This window comes from Xenopus tropicalis, chromosome 5, assembly GCF_000004195.4.
Source record: "Xenopus tropicalis strain Nigerian chromosome 5, UCB_Xtro_10.0, whole genome shotgun sequence".
In the NCBI taxonomy this organism is placed as follows: Eukaryota; Metazoa; Chordata; class Amphibia; order Anura; family Pipidae; genus Xenopus; species Xenopus tropicalis.
This window is the reverse complement of record NC_030681.2, coordinates 42,061,033-42,082,109: the sequence shown is the minus strand read 5'-3', so window position 1 is coordinate 42,082,109 and position 21,077 is coordinate 42,061,033. Positions and strand designations below refer to the sequence as shown.

Below are 21,077 nucleotides of genomic sequence, written 5' to 3'. Positions count from 1 at the left end.
AGTGATGTGTGGGTCGAGAAAAACTCAATCTGCACCCAACCCTAACCGCCCACTCCCAACTCGAACCCTACCCACTTCTCTCCTCTTTAAACCCGTCCCCGCCCCGCAATGACATCACAAAAGGGGTGGGGCGTGGCAGCTGTGCGCCTCTAAATTCAGAAGCTGGAAGATGCAGGCCGGAAGTGTTAGGTCGCGGGTGGGGAAAGCAAGTGTAAGACTTTTATAAATTTAGTAAACTTTTGGAGGATAAAGATTTGTTCCTAAAGTTAAAATCTATTAAATAAAAGAAAAATTAGACTTGATTCATAAATTCCCTCCAAGATAAACAGCTGCTAAGAAAGGGATTACACCATAGTTTTTACAAAGTTACTGCTATGTACAAACACTAGTCTTGCTAGACAAAATATATTAGCTACAGTTTGTCGTTTGTATAACACGTGTAGATTTAGAAAAGATCTTTAGTATGTATATACAGACACTAAGCTTTCCATAGTATGTACACATTAAAGTGATACTGACATGTTGCTATCAGTGACAGGAACTGTGCCACACTTCAAACCCCCCCCCCCCCGTAGCTTTATTATTTAAACATTCCCCGGACTATACTACACTATGCAATAAAATCAAGATAGCCAGCTGTTCCTCAGAGGAGTACAGCAGCTACAATATCATTATATGCAGACCCTTTACACTTAATTGTAACAAAAAGCACAAAAGCCCTAAATTATTTGACAGATTCTTCTAAAAAGCTCAAAGCATATTAATGATCATATGTATATAATGATATACCACAAAGAGAGTATGTTCATTTAGGAAGAGTACAATAGATGCATACAAATTCCCAAACATTTTGTACTGATGTGTTCACAATATACATGGTTTTAGTAATCCCCCCCTCATGTATTGAGTTCTAGAAAGAATGTGCTTTTTAGGCATTATTATTAAGTGGGAGTCTTTTCTTACTCTTCATCACTTTGTCATCATGTGCTCTAATGTTTGGTGGTGCCCTGTTACATTTTGTACTTCAACATCTATAATATAACCAAGCACAATATCCTCAGTCCATGGCAACTGTGACTGTGCTAAGCTTCAATGCCCCAAACCTTCATTGCTAAATACAAATAGGATCTAGTCATGGCAGATCTTCTGGGGTACATCAAGCTATTTTTTACTTTACTATAAACAATCAATAGGAAGTGCCACAAATACTTGATTTGTTGGCTTGTTTTCATTGGCTGGATTAGAAGGTATACAAAGAGGATAGGGCACTAGCGTGTAAGCAAAAACTCACCAAATTACAGATGTGGTCCAGAGCAGGCCCAGAGCCTCAGTGTAGGAAAGCAAGAAACTGTCAACAGCAAAATTGGGTAAATGGGCACTACAAGAATTCACAAGGCCACCAATATAATTATTTATATCAACAGAATTTCCGAAGCCTTGCACGGTTCAAACCAAGGTACACCTAATCATAGGCTCCTTTAAAGGCACCTTGGTATGAAAAGTGTTCTGAAATGTGCTGCTATAAATAAAGATATGGTTTGGAGTTACAAAGATCATAAAAATTATAGCAAGGTGCTCTAGATACATTCATTAACAATGATATACATTATTTTATACAGCAGAACCATAATATATTTTATATTCCAATATATTTTATTCTTTTCTTATTTTTTTTTTTTTTGTGATTAAAAGTAGAAGGCAGAGTTCAGTTTCATTATAAATCTTGATTATCAGGCTCATGTTAAGCTAAATACATTTAATACTGCCTGCCTGCTGAACTATAGAACATTACAACAAGCTTCCTTATGATGGATCATTGTTGCATTTAGTAAAACAAAACATAAAGCCTCATTTAAGACTGCAAGTATGGCAAACTAAAAAGGGAGCACATTCGCCATACCCATAAAAATGATAGAGACAGGGGTCATACAGCAACATGATATTTGTGCTATCTGTGTTATATAGATAAATGGTATAAACTCACCAAGGTCAGTGGGAGCCACTGCTACTATAGGCACCATCTCTTCCTATTATACCTGCTATCCCTCAGCCACAGTCCCTTCCCAGAGGCTATTACCTCCCCACTGCTACTATAGGCACCATCTCTCCCTACTATACCTGCTATCCCACAGCCCCAGTCCCTTCCCAGAGGCTATTATCCCACTGCTACTATAGGCACCATCTCTTCCTATTATACCTGCTATCCCACAGCCACAGTCCCTTCCCAGAGGCTATTATCCCACTGCTACTATAGGCACCATCTCTCCCTACTATACCTGCTATCCCACAGCCCCAGTCCCTTCCCAGAGGCTATTACCCCCCCCCCACTGCTACTATAGGCACCATCTCTCCCTACTATACCTGCTATCCCACAGCCACAGTCCCTTCCCCGAGGCTATTATCCCACTGCTACTATAGGCACCATCTCTCCCTACTATACCTGCTATCCCACAGCCACAGTCCCTTCCCCGAGGCTATTATCCCACTGCTACTATAGGCACCATCTCTCCCTACTATACCTGCTATCCCACAGCCACAATCCCTTCCCAGAGACTATTATCCCACTGCTATATAGGCACCATCTCTCCCTACTATACCTGCTATCCCACAGCCACAGTCCCTTCCCAGAGGCTATTATCCCACTGCTACTATAGGCACCATCTCTCCCTACTATACCTGCTATCCCACAGCCACAGTCCCTTCCCCGAGGCTATTATCCCACTGCTACTATAGGCAGCATCTCTCCCTACTATACCTGCTATCCCACAGCCACAATCCCTTCCCAGAGACTATTATCCCACTGCTATATAGGCACCATCTCTCCCTACTATACCTGAAATCCCATAACACAAAGTTGTAGTATCTCTACTACAACTGAACACACACCTGCAGTCAAGAGGTCAATATGTTGTGTACTAAAGGCAGACAATTTGAGCTGCCTAAACAGATTATGCAGCAAATCCCATACTATACATATATTCTATATTGAACTCTCACCCAGGCTTGTATTTCTGTATCAGTGCATCAGTAGTCAAATAAAAACAAGTTCATAAAGTTCAAAAAAAGTTTTCAAAACCAATAAATAATTTGAAATAAAAAATGGCAAGATATGGGAATGATAATGCAGTCTCAGGGCCAGTTGATGTTCAATATGTTACTCGGCCATCCCACTAAGCACACTATTATTCAGCAAGTCCATGCTGCCGTGCCGCAGTGTCATGCTGATTCTGAAAGGTTTGGGCTTAATGCTTAGTCCATAGTCACCCTTGGGATTCAGATTATCTGCCGGCAATGCTGTGAATATACACTGATGCAATAAGATTGAGGAGAACATAAATAACTGTATCTTTGATAGCTCCTCGCCAATGCATCTTCGTTTGCCAACTGAGAAGATCATGATGTTGCTTACCAGGTCTTTATTAATGAGTCCATTGTCATCTAGGAATCGAGAAGGGTTAAATTCTCCTGGGTTGGACCATTTCTGTGGATCGTGATTGACGGACCACTGATTGACAAATACCACAGTATCTTTTGGAATCTGGTAGCCCATTATAGTGGTATTCTTTGTGGTTGCATGGGGAATAGTGATAGGAACAAAGCTGCTGAAACGCATAAACTCGTAAAGGAATGCCATTAAGTAGGGTAATTTTGGTTGGTCTTCTATACATGGCAAGCGATCTTTACCAATAACTCTGTCCATTTCATCTTGCAGCTTAGTTTGAATTTCTGGGTATCTGGTAAGGAAAAAAATGATATTGTCAATTAAAAAACTGCTCCACAAGGCACAGTTATATCATTAATATAATCCTATGATGTTCATTTTAACTAGCATAAAATCTAATAATATGGTAAAGTTCCATACAATGTAAGTATCCATATTAAATGAGGTGGTTCACCTTCAGGTTAACTTTTAGTATGTTATAGAATAGCCTATTTCTATTTTGTTTGATCTTCATTTTTTATAGTTTTTTAATTATTTGCCTTGCTCTTTTGACTCTTTCCAGATTTCAAATGGGGTTTACTGGCCCCAACAGCTAAAAGATGATTGCTCTGTGAGGCTACAATTTTATTGTCATTGTTACTTTTTATTACTTATCTTTCTATGTAGGCCCTTCTCTATTCATATTCCTTTTTCCTCCTTCAGACCACTGCCTGGTTGCTAGGTTAAATTGAACCCTAGCAATTATATAGCAGCTGAAATTCCAAACTGGAGAGCTGCTTGAAAAAAAATCTAGATAATTGACAAACCACAAATAATAAAAAATGAAGACCAAATTGTCTCAGAATAGCATGCTGCCCCATGCTGTATATATAACTGGGGCCAACAACAAGTCTCACAGAGACCACAGTAGGCAAGAGGCTATAAATGATGTTGTATGGTTTGCCTTACACAAGTATCCTGATGCAGAAGGCAGACACCACATTCATATATACTTAAGAAATGTATATACCCACATTCATATATTGTATATACCACAATATACAATCAGAACTAGTGACAGAAATGACTGTGATACTGACACTAAAAAAATACTGTTCAAAATATGATTGTACATTTAGGGGGAGATTGATCAATGTTTGACTATTTTTGTGCTAAAAAAAACTCAAATTAAGATTATGGTTAAAAAAAAAATTGCCATCTAAAAGCTGGCGAGTTTCTATAGAAGTCAATGGGCGTTGTCCTAGGCAAAGTCAACCATATTTGTAATTTGAGATATTCACGTTTTTCAGTTTTTTCAAGTGTGTAAATTCGAAAATTCAAGGTATTCTAGTTCTTTTATTGGAATGAGTTTTCCTTATTAATAAATAAGCAAGCATTCGATATGCAAATTTATTTGATTTAGAAAAGCAAAACCCGAACTCACAAACTCGAAAAATTCATAAATAAGCCCATAACAGTTACCTATAGGTGATGTTGATCATTTTCCACTGATACGGCTGCTTTTGTAACTATTTGTTACTTCCTAAACCTGACTGTTTTGCCAACCTGACTATCCCTTCTCAGCCTGTCAGTTGCAGCTTCTAATGCTAATAAACTAGAGCAGTGCTGTCCAACTTCTGTGGTACAGAGGGCCGGAATTTTTCCGACCTACGTGGTGGAGGGCCATTCTTGGCTGGTATGTGCCATACTTGGCCTGTTTGTGCCATACTCTGCCTGCCCTACCCTGCCTGTGTGTACCATACTCTGCCTGCCCTACCCTGCCTGTGTGTGCCACACTCTGCCTGCCCTATGCTGCCTGTGTGTGCCATACTCTGCCTGCCCTACCCTGCCTGTGTGTACCATACTCTGCCTGCTCTACCCTGCCTGTGTGTGCCATACTCTGCCTGCCCTACCCTGCCTGTGTGTGCCATACTCTGCCTGCCCTACCCTGCCTGTGTGTGCCATACTCTGCCTGCCCTATGCTGCCTGTGTGTGCCATACTTGCCTGCCCTACCCTGCCTGTGTGTGCCATACTCTGCCTGCCCTACCCTGCCTGTGTGTGCCATACTCTGCCTGCCCTATGCTGCCTGTGTGTGCCATACTTGCCTGCCCTACCCTGCCTGTGTGTGCCATACTCTGCCTGCTCTACCCTGCCTGTGTGTGCCATACTCTGCCTGCCCTACCCTGCATGTGTGTGCCATACTCTGCCTGCCCTATGCTGCCTGTGTGTGCCATACTTGCCTGCCCTACCCTGCCTGTGTGTGCCAAACTCTGCCTTCCCTACCCTGCCTGTGTGTGCCATACTCTGTCTGCCCTATGCTGCCTGTGTGTATGGGACACACAGGCAGCATAAAGTGAATGCTGGCACTGCTCCTACAGTCTGCACAATAACTATATATTAAAAAACATTTTAATTGCAGTACCACCACAGTATATGTTCTTTTTGTAGTGTGCAGGGATTATTTGTGGGTTTCTACTGCTCCTCCTGCTCTGAGGTGTGAACAGGGGAACAATGGGGGTGATTACAGCCTGAGCCGGAGGTGTGAACACTGCAGGGGGTGAACAATGCAGAGATTAAAAGGTGTGAACAACACAGGAGATTACATATTTAAACAATACAGCCTGATTACAGCCTGAATCTGAGGTGAGAACCATGCAGGGGGGCAGTTAATCACAGTACTGATACCATTTAAAGCTTACACAAGAGTAAGACATCAAAGCAGCCAGACAGGTGGGGGGCCGCACAGAGGGGGGTCGCGGGCCGCCAGTCGGACAGCACTGAACTAGAGGAACATGAGGATCAGATAGGTAATATTAACGCATCAGCCAAATGCATTTATGGCAAAATTATAAATAGCATGCAAAGTGTTATGATAGATGGAAATGTAATTTCTGGTGTTGGCATTTCTTTGAGAGATGTATTGTTTGATATAGGAGCAGTAATCCCAAAAAGCAAAGTGGTTAAAAGAATTATAAGAAGAAAGGCAAACAGAGGAGGTACTCTTTAGGATTAGGAAAGGCTCTTTTTTTGTTACTCAGTGTAGCTATGGGGTACAAACAGCATATACAATCATTTTAAATCCTGTGCTCTGGTTGCAATGTGCATGGCAGTTAATTCACAGGAAGATCTCCAATTGACAGGTATATTGTACCCTTTAATGTACATATGTCATAATCCTGGTTTCAGTCTGCTTATGGAGCCTGCTCTTTTATTTCTATGAAAGGTGCTCAACAATTGTTCAATGTGCACAACTTTAAAAGAAAGGAAGGGAGAGAGACAGACAGAGAAAGGATGACGTATGCGTTTCTCAAGGTGTGTGGCTGGATCTCTTTGAACAGCCACATGTCAATAAAGGCTTGCCGAGAAAGACTGACAAAAAAAGCAGCTCAGCCTCTGGCACTACAAATGCCACTTCCACTCTTAAGTCAACATTGTGTATAGAACAACATGCTCTTGTGTCAAAGCACACTTCCTCTGAGGGCGTGCAACAAACAGGCAACACAATTGGTCCTCCCATTCTCACAGCTTCTCGGCATGTCACGCAATCCCAGCACATAAATCTGTGCCAATCTAGGCCAGCCTTCTCTCTCTTCCCTTGCTCAGTGCCCTGGCACAGACCCTCCAGCAAATTCACCCCATCCCTCTGTGCCCTGGCACAGACCCTCCAGCAAATTCACCCCATCCCTCTGTGCCCTGGCACAGACCCTCCAGCAAATTCACCCCATCCCTCTGTGCCCTGGCACAGACCCTCTAGCAAATTCACCCCATCCCTCTGTGCCCTGGCATAGACCCTCCATCAAATTCACCCCATCCCTCTGCACATATTCTTTCTGTGGTTACTGGAAACGTTTTTAGGGTTCATCTCCCATTAGCCAAGGCTTTCTGCACAACAATTTTATCTGTAAATGTTTACAATCCCCTCAAACACATGCAAAGTGCTTTGTTGTAGCATGTCACCGGTACATACCATATTTCAGTTAGGATCCCCTTGATAAAAAAATAGAAATCCCTGGTGCTAGCACTGGCAATGTGCAGTGTTTTTGTGCACTGCTAAACTGCTGGGGAGCTGTAACATTAATGCCACGCAGTATTAATCACATAGCTCTTGAACCCAAGCCAGTGCTGTTTAGTGGTGCATGTACCCTCCCTATACTGGCAGATGCACCAGTAGAATCTGTGGCCGCCCCTCTGTATTGTGTATGCTGAAAAACGCTCTCTTTTTTATGGAACATGAAAGCCAATACTGCCCTTCCTTTATAACTCACCTTAAATATAATATAAATATAATTATAGCATACAGGAACATTTTTTGCCCTTTTAATGGCTGGCACCCGGACCAGCAGCAGTAGTCATTGACTTTGCACTGGCTACAATAAAAAGGAATACATGAATACCCTCCGACCCAAACTGGCACTACACTGCCTCATTTTCTTGAAACCGTTGCAGGTGGCTATAAACGCACCAACATTATTGTATGAAAAGAAGATAACTGGTCCATGTATGGTGAGAGATGAAGCGACCGATACCAGTAAGAGCCTTGGATATCAGTCGTCTTATCAGTCGAGCAGGACTGAATATTTTGATCAGCCGGCCTTTGAAGGTGCCCGAACATTGTAACATTAAAGCTGAACTGTCAGATAGGGGTAAAGAATTTCTTTGTTCTTACCCGCATATCTAATAATTCAGCTCTTAACGTTACTAGAGAGGATGAACAATCTTTTCTACAACTAATGGGCATGGGAAAGATTGTAATTGTAGCGTGTATGCAGCCAATCAAACTCTCCCTTGTGCCACACCCCATAAATTACGGTCTGTTTGGAAACCATGTGTTACAGCCTATTTGTACAAAGGTTGCGCTCTGATATGGAAGCACATTTCTGATAACAACACACATGCTTTTAAGTTTCTCTTACCTTATTATTCTTTAGAATAATGGACATGGGCCACACTTATTTGTATGAATAATTATTATGCAGAAAATATTTTTTATATTCTATTATAAATTAAAGTTTGCTGTTATAATTCAGAAATATAAACACAATAAAAAGTATAGGGGAAAATGGTGGTGCAGAGCTACAGTACAGCTGAAGCAGAAATCTCACCTAAGTGGTTAAACCATGTTTATTTTTCTGGGGGATTTGGCCACTAACAAAGCAAAGATCAGTTTGAGAGCTGCATGGGTTGCTCCATGGCTGGGTGCACCAAACAGAAATTGTGAGCGGAGAGCAATGCAGTAGCCCTGTTCTAACTGCCATGCATTTGTGTCAAGCAAATGAAGCCGTGTAGCTTTTCCTTGGGTAAACCCAAGAGAAAGCAAACACAACAGACTGCCTAGTAAGCTTGTTTGCTTGATTTCTGTACAGAAGCTTGTTCTGCAAGACTGACTGTTAAAACATTCAGGTGTATATGTCAGGGAATATGGTATAATAAGCTGTTTGATTTCCTCAATTTCACATGAAATTTAGAAGTATGAAATGTGGTGAGTGGAAGCTGGCTAAACAGCAACTCCAATATAATCTATCTTTGTTTCTGTAGCATACAGCACCTTGGTAACCCAATCACCCAAGAGCTAAAAAGTGGAAATAAGAAAGAGCTGATAGAACTGTTCTTGGCTGAGGCTCATTAGAGCTGGGCCCCTCCAGGAAAACCTGGCAGACCTGTACGACCCTGCAAGAGACTCTAACGGGCACACATGAGACCTATGGGGAAACAATAGTGTCCCTCTTCTCATATGAATCATAGAAAGTATTAATGTATCATAAAGGCAGATCTCAGTTCAAGTATAAATAATGAATGTTCCTTTCTGCAAGGCACAGCAAGGATAAAGGGTAAAGTTAATGTTAAAAAAAGAATGCAGCATTTTGCAGGCAGCTGTCATGATATTGAGCTTTTTTGCTCCAATTCTGCTTTACAGTCATAGTTATGGTCACTGTCAGTTATCTGCAGCTATTCAGGCTAAATTGCTTGCAGGCTCAACTTAAGAGAAGGTTTGCTTGGTGATAATGTAGTAAACAGTCATTTAATGAAAAAGGGGAGAATCCAAACAAAAATGGGCCAAGTGTGAGTACTTTTGTGCCTATTTGTTGCACATATATGGTTAAAAAGGTGCAAAATAAACACAACAAAATCCATATACTTTTGTTTCCATTGCCTCATGTTTCCATTTTTCTTGCAGTGACAGTGTTGATTGTTATTTCACATTGGAGCAAATAATCCAGGAATCAAATTGCCTTTTGGCATATTTGAGCCGGCACTGATTCTAGGGTTCCAATAGTTGCAGTTAAGTGTGCGCCTGCAATTACACTGGAATTCTGGAGGGGGGCAGTCTGGCAATTTATGCCATGTGTGTGTACTGCTGTGCATAACCTGTATGTTTGCACACATGCTATTGCTTGCCTTGGATCAGGCACGCTTCCTAGGCTTCAGTCTATTTACAACCACCAGAGACTCATTTTGTTCCCTATAAATCATGTCTCTGAGAAACGCTCTCACTCATATGCAGATATGGAATGTCCTGATTTTTTTTTAATAATCTAAGGACAGTAAATGTTATATAAACACTGGTTATAAGTCCCACAGAAAATTCTAAACATTAACCCCAAGAAAGTGTTAAACTTGAAGTGAAAAAATGGATTTAACATTTTCTTTTTCATTTGTTGCTTTTTAAGATAAAAGAGCAGCACACATTCGCCTCAGTGGGTGAGAATTCATTTGTAAATTGGTAAATTGATGCTTAGGTATTTTACTGTCTTCTTCCCAAGGGAGCAGTGTTGTGAATGGAAGCCAAATTGCGGTGAGCTTTGCATCCTAAGATCCAGGCCTTGGCTTGTATCCCAGAATTAACATTAAACTACTAAGGCAACTTTCTGTCAGCACGCCGCACGTGCAGGTCCGCTGCAGTATGTTCAGCACTGCGGCCAGACAAGGAGGGGCTGCCAATCCTGCCCCCCCAAGTACATGGGGGCATGACATGAATTAGAGATGGCCCTCCTGCAGCCAACAATTATTATTCAGTAAAATATATCATTTGTAATTTCCTTTCATACATGGGGGTCCTAGGGGTACCCTATATATTATATCAATCTTAAATGTTGCATTTTTAGCCCACAAAGAAGGGTTTTTGTATGGTTGCATATTTTCCATATTCAGGGTGTCTAATTGTACAGCGCTGCAGATTATTTTGGCTTTTTATGAATACATTTTAATAATTGTATTAAATATAATTATAATAACATATGCATAATTAAGGTGACAAAGATTGAATCTCTTGAGCATGACACTTTTTTTACTTTTTGTTTTTGGTAAAGCTGCATGGTCAGTAGCCCAGTGTCCACCATTCTGAAGAATGTCAGGGCTGGAAGCTCAAACTGCTGTACTGCTGGAAATACTTTCCCCCCCAGGACAGGGATACCAACTGCTGATTGGTGTCAATATTTCTTGCACTGACAACCAAGTGTTTCATGCTCAAGGCAAATCTACAAATCATTCTCCTTTGCAAAGAGAAGCCAGTACAAGTGTTTCCTGGCGGCACTAGAAATGCTCATATATAGTTTCAGTTCATATTCAGCAGTCCAGTCCTTATTTCCAGGTCTCAACTGGTTTCAACATAGGCCCTGGCATTTTAAACACACAGAGGCTCAAACAGCCCCCCACCAGCCCAATAAATAGTCACTATCTATGGCATCTTACAGCAGCTCCTCTGGCATTTGCCAGAACCCACACATAGCCAGTCTGGGCCTGGCTATTTCTTCTGAGAGGAGGAGTGGAGTCCAAGCATCATTAGCCCTCATCTACCTATGCACTATGCAACTACAGGATACAGTGTATTGGAAAACAAGGAAGCACGGTTCATATGAAAGATTCTGATCCATTATACCATATATTGCCCCCCCCCCCGCAGATAACTGTGAAGTGGGAGTACTCCCCCTCCCTTGGGAAGAGGAAGGGGGTGCAGCAGATCCATCCTGGTGGTAGGCCCTGGACACTCCAGTCCAACACTCTATTCACTATATCATTTTTCGCTGGGGGTTTTTTTCAAAACCAAGAAAAAAAACAACTTTGAATTTTAGTATATTTGCCCCTAAAGATCTGCATCTCCCCCAATTCCGCTTTTCATATACTGACTGAAGGAGCTGGCTGCTTTTCAGAGAGATAAAGGGAGGATTATTAAAGGTCAAGGTGCAAATTGGTTTATTTCAAGGGAAAACAAGCTATTTTTATTATTTTATTCTGTCTATCAATTCTTTTTATCAGAAGCTCAAACTTTCTAAGATGGATTCAAACCAATGGGCATGTCATCATTGTCTGAATTTTGCTATTCCACTTACTCAAAGATTCTCAAGAGTTGTTGAGTTGATTCATGAATAAAGTGAATGTAACCCTAACAAAGTGAGAAAAATTAACCCTGGCACTTTCATGCTTAAGAAAATTGAACAAATGGTCTGGGGAAAATACAAGAAACTGTTTTATTTTAGCAAGTGAAATAAAGAAAAAATGCAATATTTCAGCAAATCTTCCTTTAAACCTGGAATAAAATTACTTCATATTATTAACACCCAGGTAAAATATAATTCAATAATAAATAAGATAAAGATTTGATCTTGTATTTAGGTATTTTGCTGTTTACAACCAATCCTTCTTCTGCACAAAGAGGTCAGGATCACAAGTGGCCCTCCAAAGAGAACCCCAACATTGTATGTGCCCTTGGCAGGGCCACACATCCCCACCTAGAGCAGTGCACGTGACCCAGAGGTCTATTGTGCCGATCCTTATTAAGTGCTAAAGTGGCATCTAAAGCCACGGTCTCTACTCCACAATAAACATGGGGAGGCCAATAAAGTTATTTTTAAATTCCATTTTTTTAAATCTTGATTGGGAAAAAATGTGATTACCAATTAGCAATTTTTTTTGCAATAGCAAGTTTTTTTTCTCAATCGCTAGCATATTTCCAAAAAGCTATAGTTAGGAAACAATTCACAGAAGAATAATTATGACAACAAAAATCTAATTTTCCCATCCATTTTAAAAGTCTTTAAAAATGTGATTTTAAAAAAAAAAAAACTAAAAAAAATGAATTTTTTAGATTTTATTGCAAAATTTAAGATTGAAAATGTGGAATTTGAAAAAAGAAAAAAAATTCATTTGTATTTTGCCACAATGGAAAACGTGAATTTGGAATGAAAAATTTTCCCATGGGAGTAGGGTCTATTTTCAGCATTAGTGGAATTATGTGGTCTATATAAACCTCCTGGGTTCTAGAACCACGTGATATGCCTTTACTTTTCTCAAAAAAAGGAAAATGTTCAAACAAGTAAAGGAATGTATAAATCTGACCAATGTGCTTTTCCAGGAGAAATGCCGTTTGTTGATGATTGTCAGTGATACTGACTAATTTTATGAATGGATTAGATAGAAGATAGCAGTTTATTGTCTCCTTGCACTGCTGGAAATTACTTAAAGCACTGCGAGAAGATTGATTCTGTGATGCCTTTTGCCCAAAGGAAGAACACCGGAAGGCAATCTCCTGTATAAAACCTGCAACTTCATCCATCTGACACCCCATTAAAATAAAGTGTGCGGTGTTTATACCAGAGGGAAGGCATTATGTGATAGGCTAGTACAGGCTAACCCTGTTATAAAGTGTGTAAAAGAACCTTATCGTATCTCAAAGCAAACAGGTTGCTACAAGTATAATAGCTGTAATGTTTCCAACTCATTACCTGCTAGGATCACATTATTCCAAACCATTACCAAACATCCCTCTATAAAGTCTCTTTATATTACTTCATGTATGTTGCATAACAAACAAAAATGACATACATCCTAATGCCTTCTACCTACTCCTAAACTCTATGTTTGTGCGCATGTCTCCCCATAGCCTGCCTTGGCTCTGTTTTTTTGTTTGTAGAGCAATAACAAGTATCATTTCTTCATCATTGTTCAGGAAGTTAAGCAGCTATTACTTATACTTGTTGCCCATTCACATATACAAGATCATCATTTAAATCCATATGTGCATTTATGGTGCTTAAAAGTTTGTCAACCTCTTGAATTTTATATTTCTGCATAAATATGACCTAAACATGATCAGGATATCCTAACATTTTCCTGCTGAATTTGCTGATGCAATTCAGAATTCATAGTTCCATCATGAAGCTGTCATGGTCCAGAGGCAGCAAAGCAGGCCCAAACCATGATACTGTCACCACCATGTTTAAAGGAGAACTATACCCCTGGACGCAAAAATCCCCCTTAACTATCATTGTCTAGACTCCCCTCACCTCTCCCTTATCGCATAGTCTTTAAGTTTACACTCAGTCCCCATAGCTAGCTAAAAATGCAGAGCAGCGCAGCAGTGTACCTAGTCGACATTTTCTTACCGACTGAACAGTCTTCAGGTCTCACCGCCGACACGGACCCTGCTTGTGCAGTTGAAGCAGATTTCCTGCTACCTCCACTGCGCACAACAAGTCCGTGTCGGCGGAGAGACCCAAAGAGTCTTCAGTCGGTAAGAAGATGTCGGGTACGTACGCTGCTGCGCTACTCTGCATTAGCGATAGCGGTTAGCGATAGGGACAGAGTTTAAACTTAAAAACTATGCAATATGGGAGAGGTGAGGGGAGTCTAGTCTAGTTTGGGGGGCTTTTTGCGCCTGGGAGTATAATTCTCCTTTAACAGATGGGTTAAAGTGCTTATACTGGAATGCTGTGTTTGCCAAACATAAAATTGCATTCTTCAAACCAGAGTTCTACTTTAAATTGATTGAGTCCAAATTTTTTTTTTTTTAAATGATTGTTAACCTTTTCCAGTCTTGTGTTATTATAAATCTCCTTTTTTAAGGCATGGCACACTGCTCCAAACTTGTGTTCTAAAATGTGAGCTGTAAGAAGGAAGAGCTGCAGTTTTATGCCCTGGCTACTGGTTGGCAACTGGTTTTACATATTACATTGATTATATTACTGCTTAACCTGTTATGTTCATGACCATGTTGCTTAAATTTTAAATTCTGCTTTTTACATAAATGGTAAAAAACAGGTGGCATCCTTTGTAACCAGCGCTAGTTTCTGTGAGGATAATATGGGGCAATTGCGTAGGGAAAGGCTCTGGAGCAGCCGCTGCTCATTGCATGATACACAAGGTTAAGTGTAAATTCTAGAACAACAGCCCCTCTGCCAATGGTATTTTAATGGTATATATTTGAAATTATATTTATACTCTTTGCCCTGGAACAATGTTAACAGCTGTTGTTCTTGGAAAAGTTGCGGTTGGGAAGATTTGTTGCATCAGGTGTCGATTGTTCAAATACAATGCTAATTGCCAGCTATTCTTTCCAAGACTTCCTGCATCATCATGGCTTTTAGTTCCTCATGCTACCATCAGTATGCCTTTACAGGCACTGATTTCATCTGCATAATGAGTCCAAAAACTAGGGGCGATGTTAGTTAAGGGATAGCCCAGACTGTAACACTTTGTTCTTTTTGTCAAGTATTGGTGCCATTAATGGTAGGTAATCAGCCCAAAGGCCAGGGGGGGGAGTTAATTTTGGGAATAATTCCTGTTTGCTCTCCAACACACCCCAAAAGCCCATCCTGAATGTGACTGTTGGTGTGAACGTTTACTTGCTGTCCTAGATATAGTATTCTTGTAACTGGGGGAAGAATGACTGATGCACCAAATTTTCTTTCTTATATCTATAAACTTCTTTATAGGAGGTGCCTTGACCAAAGGTTAGACCTCCAAATGTGGCGTAAACCAAATAAAGATCTACCACTGCTTTAGGTCCTTTTACTGAACTGAGGCAACTACTTGGCATGAGGTTCTTGTGCTGTTACACTGAGAGCAACTAGAGGCAAAATCCCAATGATGTGCTGCTGCACTTACTATTCTAACTCCTGCCCTGGGGTATTATGCCATAATTAGGGTTCCTTACCTGACCAGGAAGAATATGACCCACTGTAGAGCTGTGGACAGAGTGTCCTGGCTGGCACCGAATATATCAGTGACTGTAGATGGCACATGCTCGGCCTCCAGCGAGTGAAAAAAGTATTGTCCATTCTTTCCTTTCTCTTCTCCTCCATCAGCATCATCTGCCCTGACCTTTCCCTCCTTGGTAATGAGGATGTGGATGAAGGCATCCATCATATCCCTGGTGACTGCCTGATTCGCCGTGTTTCGATGCAGCAAAAACTTTTTATAGACAAAGTCGTAGAACTCGTAGTTGACCTGCTGGAAGCTCCTGAAGACGCTCCTGACCGGGTTGGGGAAGCGCTGGAGCCAGGGCATCACATCCACCAAGCTGCCAGCCCCCACACTCCTTGTGAACTTGTCATTGTTGCTCAGTAGGGACTGGAACTCAAGGTCCCCGTGTTGGTAGCGCCTTCCAAAACACACTGCGCTCATAACATTAGCCACACTCACTACAGTGTGTCTTCCGGGGTAAAAGTACTTGCCCCCTTGCCCCAGCTCACTAAAGAGCGCAATGAGGTCACGTGCCTCCTTTAGTACATTCTCCGCCAAACATCGCTTGGTCTGAGGGTTCCCAGTGGAAAATGCTCGCACAGTGGAGTGCGCTAGTTTGCGGTGGGCTTTCCACTTTTCAGTATAGCACCCGAAAGCCAGGCTGCGGCCCCCTGACACAAACTGGTAGGAGGTAAATTTCGGGCGCCCAGCAAAATCCTCCCCCTTGTGCAGCAGGGCATGGCGAATGACCAAGTCTCCATTCAGCACCACTATCTTCTGGCTTCCCAGCTTGATCTGAAAGATGTTGCCATAGCGCTTGGCTAAATCTATGAAGGCCAGATGAGGGTAACTGCCCATCTGCAAGGCATTGCCAAACAGCGGCCAGGGGAAAGGACCAGGGGGTTGAGAAGATCTGATCCACCTAGGGATTATCCATTCATGGATCCACTTCAAGATGTGAGCAACAGTCAAGGCGCAGAGGAAGGAGAGCAGGAGCTTGGGTACAGAGGACTGGCCAAGGTCCTCCCATATCTTCCAATTCATGATTGAGTTCTAAAATCAGAAAAAATAAGAAAAGTGTTAATGGCTCAAATGAATTACTCTTTTACAAATTGCATTAAGCAAACCAGCGCAACTCATTGTCCACGGTGCCTCACAAGCTTCTTGAGAGAACGCTATAGATCTGGGCTGTCCAACTTCTTTGGTACAGAGGGCTGGAATTTTCCTGGCCTAAGCGGTAGAGGGCCGGTAATGGAATGCAGAATTGACCATGTCCTCAAAGGGGTGGTTCACCTTTAAGCTAATTTTTGGTAGGTTATAGAATCACCTATTCTAAGCACCTTTTCGGTCGCTCTTCATTATTTGTTTGTTATAGTTTTTAATTAGTTGCCTTCTTCTTTCAACTCTTTGCAGTTTTTAAATGGGGATAACAGACCTCAGTAGCCAGAAAACTATTGCTCTCTGAGGCTACAGTTGTATTGTTATTATTACTTCTTGTAACTTTCTTTATTCATATAACTCTATCTCATCCAAACCACTCTCTGGTTGATAAGGTAACTTAGAACTTAGCAACCCAATAACTGCTGAAACTCCAAACTGGAGAGCTGCTGAACCAAAAATGAAATAACTAAAAACTACAAATAATAAAAAATGAAGACCAATTGCAAATTGTCTCAGAATATTACAGTCTACATCATACTAAAAGTTATATCAAAGGGGATCAAGCCCTTTAAAGCCACACCTATGTTTACACCTACTTTTGCCTTAACAGAAATCACAGAAGAGAAGGTATCAGGCAGAGAATGAATGCTGTTCTGTTACAATTCCTCTCCATTAAACTAAAAACTCTGCTTCCCAGTGTAAAAGTATTCTTGCCTTGAACGCACACAGCACAACCATAAAGGCAAAGCAGTGAAAGAAGAACACAGGGCAAGCATATTCCAGTTTATTTGTCAGAAGACTGTGGTTATTGGTGTTTAGCTCACTGGTAACATTAGCAAGCAGTGCGCTCCCAAACTACTCCATCCCTGTGCTGGTTACTGGCCAGATTATATTGCTCATGTTTCCTACCTAATGCTCTTGGTCTCCCACTTACACTGTGCAAATATTTCTTGAGACAAATGTATCAAACATTTCTGTTTGGAGAAACAAAGTGTAAGACCCACAGATGTTATAACATTCCCTGACAACCTCACACTTCCATTTTGGAAAAAAAAAAGTGAATATTACTGAGACTAAATGAAAATTACAGACCTGGAAGAGTAATGAGGAGTTAATGTTCTGTGCTGTGGAAATAGGGGAAAACCTGCTTTTTTATTTTGTCTGCCTACCTTGTTTATTTCCCTTCTTCTCCTCTTCTGTGTGTTTTGCTTCCCCTTTATTCTCTCTCTCTCTTTAAAATTTATAACTTCCCCTCTTCTCCATTCCATTATCTATTTTTTTATCTTTATTATCCATTCACCTCTTCTACAATCACATTATTTCCCCCCCATGCCTCATTCTGCATCTATTACTTTATGCTGCTTCTGTTCTGACCCCTGGGCCACACTGTGCCCCCCACCCCCCTCACACTCCGGCTCCACGCCTCAAGTCATCCCCTTCCTGCCGACTTCAACATAACAAACTTGCCCATCTGCGCTTCTTTAAAAGTTTAGAGCCCAGGTGATATAAAACAACCCAATATCACTTGGGCGGCTCAAACCTTTACAGAAGCCCACTCTCCGAATCAGTGTTTGTACGCTGAGCGCTGAATTGAGGCGCGGAGCGGGAGTGTGAGGGTTTGGGGGGCAGTGGGGGGGCAGAAGAGCAGCAGCATGAAAAAAAGCCACAATCCGGATAAGTTGTTACAAGTTTGGCTCTAAAGGTTATACTTACATTAAACTGCACTTATTCACTGGTCCTGGCTGGGCTGCAAAACATGGACCTGGGGGCAGCAGCACTGGTATAGACTGCAGCACTGGTATAGACTGCAGCACTGGTATAGACTATACTGGTATAGACTGCAGCACTGGTATAGATGCAGCACTGGTATAGACTATACTGGTATAGACTGCAGCACTGGTATAGACTATACTGGTATAGAAGCAGCACTGGTATAGACTATACTGGTATAGAAGCAGCACTGGTATAGACTATACTGGTATAGAAGTAGCACTGGTATAGACTATACTGGTATAGACTGCAGCACTGGTATAGACTATACTGGTATAGAAGTAGCACTGGTATAGACTATACTGGTATAGACTGCAGCACTGGTATAGACTATACTGGTATAGACTGCAGCACTGGTATAGACTATACTGGTATAGACTGCAGCACTGGTATAGACTATACTGGTAGAGCAGTGAGCTCAGCCACAATCAAACCTTTTGGGTCTATTCCTTGCTGCCATAAAGATATAAAAGAGAATGGAAACTGCAGAAACCCCTGTCAGAGGAATGGGACTCACAGGCTCAGGACGTGTCACTAACCTGCCGGGCCCGGTTGCGCTTAGGTGCGGGGCTTCAGTCAGTGCAGCTGGGGGGGCACAGGGGCAGCAGGATCCTCCCCTCACTGTGGGGCACAGGGGAAGCACCTGACAGGCTGGGATCCCGCCACTGACAATCTGTTCCTCTCAGGGCTCAGGTGATGCTGCCAATGCGCTGATCCCACGGATGAAGCCACGGTACCTTCACATGGTTGAGCTCCCTGGCACTGCTACTCTCAGTGGGCAGAATAGTTACTGACGGCGGGGGTGCCACTGGGATTGTTAGAGCAGGTGAGAGGGGTGCTGGGTGGGAGGGGTGCTGGGTGAGAAGGGTGCTGGGTGATTGGGTGGGATGCCCCTATTCCAGCATTCAGTGTTAGGGTGCCTTCTTTTCACTATGCCCCAACTTTGCAGCTCAGCCCCAGACACTTGGCATTTGTGTTGAGAAGTGGGAATTGTGCTTTATATGGACTCCCACTTGGTAAGAGCGGTTCCTCCCCGGCAGCCACTCAGTGGTCCCCGCCCCGCTGTTTACCATTGGCCCCCGGGCTCTGGCACAAACCCCGCACTCAGATGGGAGCACTCGCTGCGCTCACTCGCTCCGGGCTTTACCGTCTCTTCTGAGGATCAGGTTGTAAATGACTTCACTGGAACCCTGCTCTCTGTATTACTGGCTCCATGCACTCCCCTCACTGAGATATAACCACTGCCTGCGCTTGTGAGTAAGGGATGTGTGCCGGGCCCCTCTCTAGCTCTGGGGCATGGCTACATACAGAATTATTCTAGGTAGGAGAGGGTGTGCGGGAGCATTAGCAATTCACTGGTTGTTAGAGTGTAAGCTCTTTTCATTCCTTACCTCTGCCTTCTCCTTCACTTACTAACTGGCAAATCTCTGTCTGCCCTCAACCAAGTTACAATACATAATGCCCTGCTCTGATTCTTATCCTGCAAACTATACATTCACAATTCACATACAGTGTATATGTAATATGCACAGACGCAAATATGCACACACTGTAGCACATAACCACACACTGTAGCATACACACAGCCGCAATATGTTTCACACAAGCAGGCACATATAACTGGCACATACACACAGATATAGTATTATACACACAGATACAGTATTATACACACAGATATAGTATTATACACACAGATATATAGTATTATACACACAGATATAGTATTATACACACAGCTATAGTATTATACACACAGATATATAGTATACACATGGATATATAGTATTATACACACAGATATAGTATTATACACACAGATATATAGTATTATACACACAGATATAGTATTATACACATGGATATATAGTATTATACACACAGATATAGTATTATACACACAGATATAGTATTATACACACAGCTATAGTATTATACACACAGATATAGTATACACACAGATATAGTATTATACACACAGATATAGTATTATACACACAGCTATAGTATTATACACACAGATATAGTATACACACAGCTATAGTATTATACACACAGCTATAGTATACACACAGCTATAGTATTATACACACAGATATAGTATTATACACATGGATATATAGTATTATACACACAGATATAGTATTATACACACAGATATAGTATTATACACATGGATATATAGTATTATACACACAGATATAGTATTATACACACAGATATAGTATTATACACACAGATATAGTATTATACACATGGATATATAGTATCATACACACAGATATAGTATTATACACACAGATATAGTATTATACACACAGATATAGTATACACACAGATACAGTATTTTACACACAGATATAGTATTATACACACAGATATAGTATTATACACACAGATATAGTATTATACACATGGATATATAGTATTATACACACAGATATAGTATACACACAGATACAGTATTTTACACACAGATATAGTATTATACACACAGATATAGTATTATACACACAGATATAGTATTATACACACATAGTATTATATCATCATATGGCAGATGACAGTATGTAAGATGCACACTAATTCATACACACAAACACAAGATGCTCCCTTGAGAATCCAAACTACAGAGATGTTGGGGGGTAGGTTCACTTTATTGGGGGAGGGTTGCAGATCCCCCCTGTAGTCAGGGAAGTAGATACTAAGACACCGCTGAGACCCCCAGCCTGGCACCTTCCCAGTAGCACAAACACAGAGGGGGTT

The 21,077-nt window shown here is 41.5% G+C and overlaps 1 protein-coding gene across 1 annotated transcript; it reads right to left on the bottom strand.

Annotated features, from left to right (window-relative positions):
- Positions 1–2,762: 2,762 nt before the first annotated feature.
- Positions 2,763–19,628, bottom strand: cyp1b1 (cytochrome P450 family 1 subfamily B member 1). The gene is made up of 3 exons (XM_002933878.5): positions 18,851–19,628; positions 15,352–16,433; positions 2,763–3,734 (listed from the first exon to the last, which is right to left on the bottom strand). The coding sequence occupies exons 2-3, from the start codon at positions 16,422–16,424 to the stop codon at positions 3,155–3,157; spliced, it is 1,653 nt and encodes a 550-aa protein (XP_002933924.1). The 5' UTR covers positions 16,425–16,433; positions 18,851–19,628; the 3' UTR covers positions 2,763–3,154.
- Positions 19,629–21,077: the final 1,449 nt, after the last annotated feature.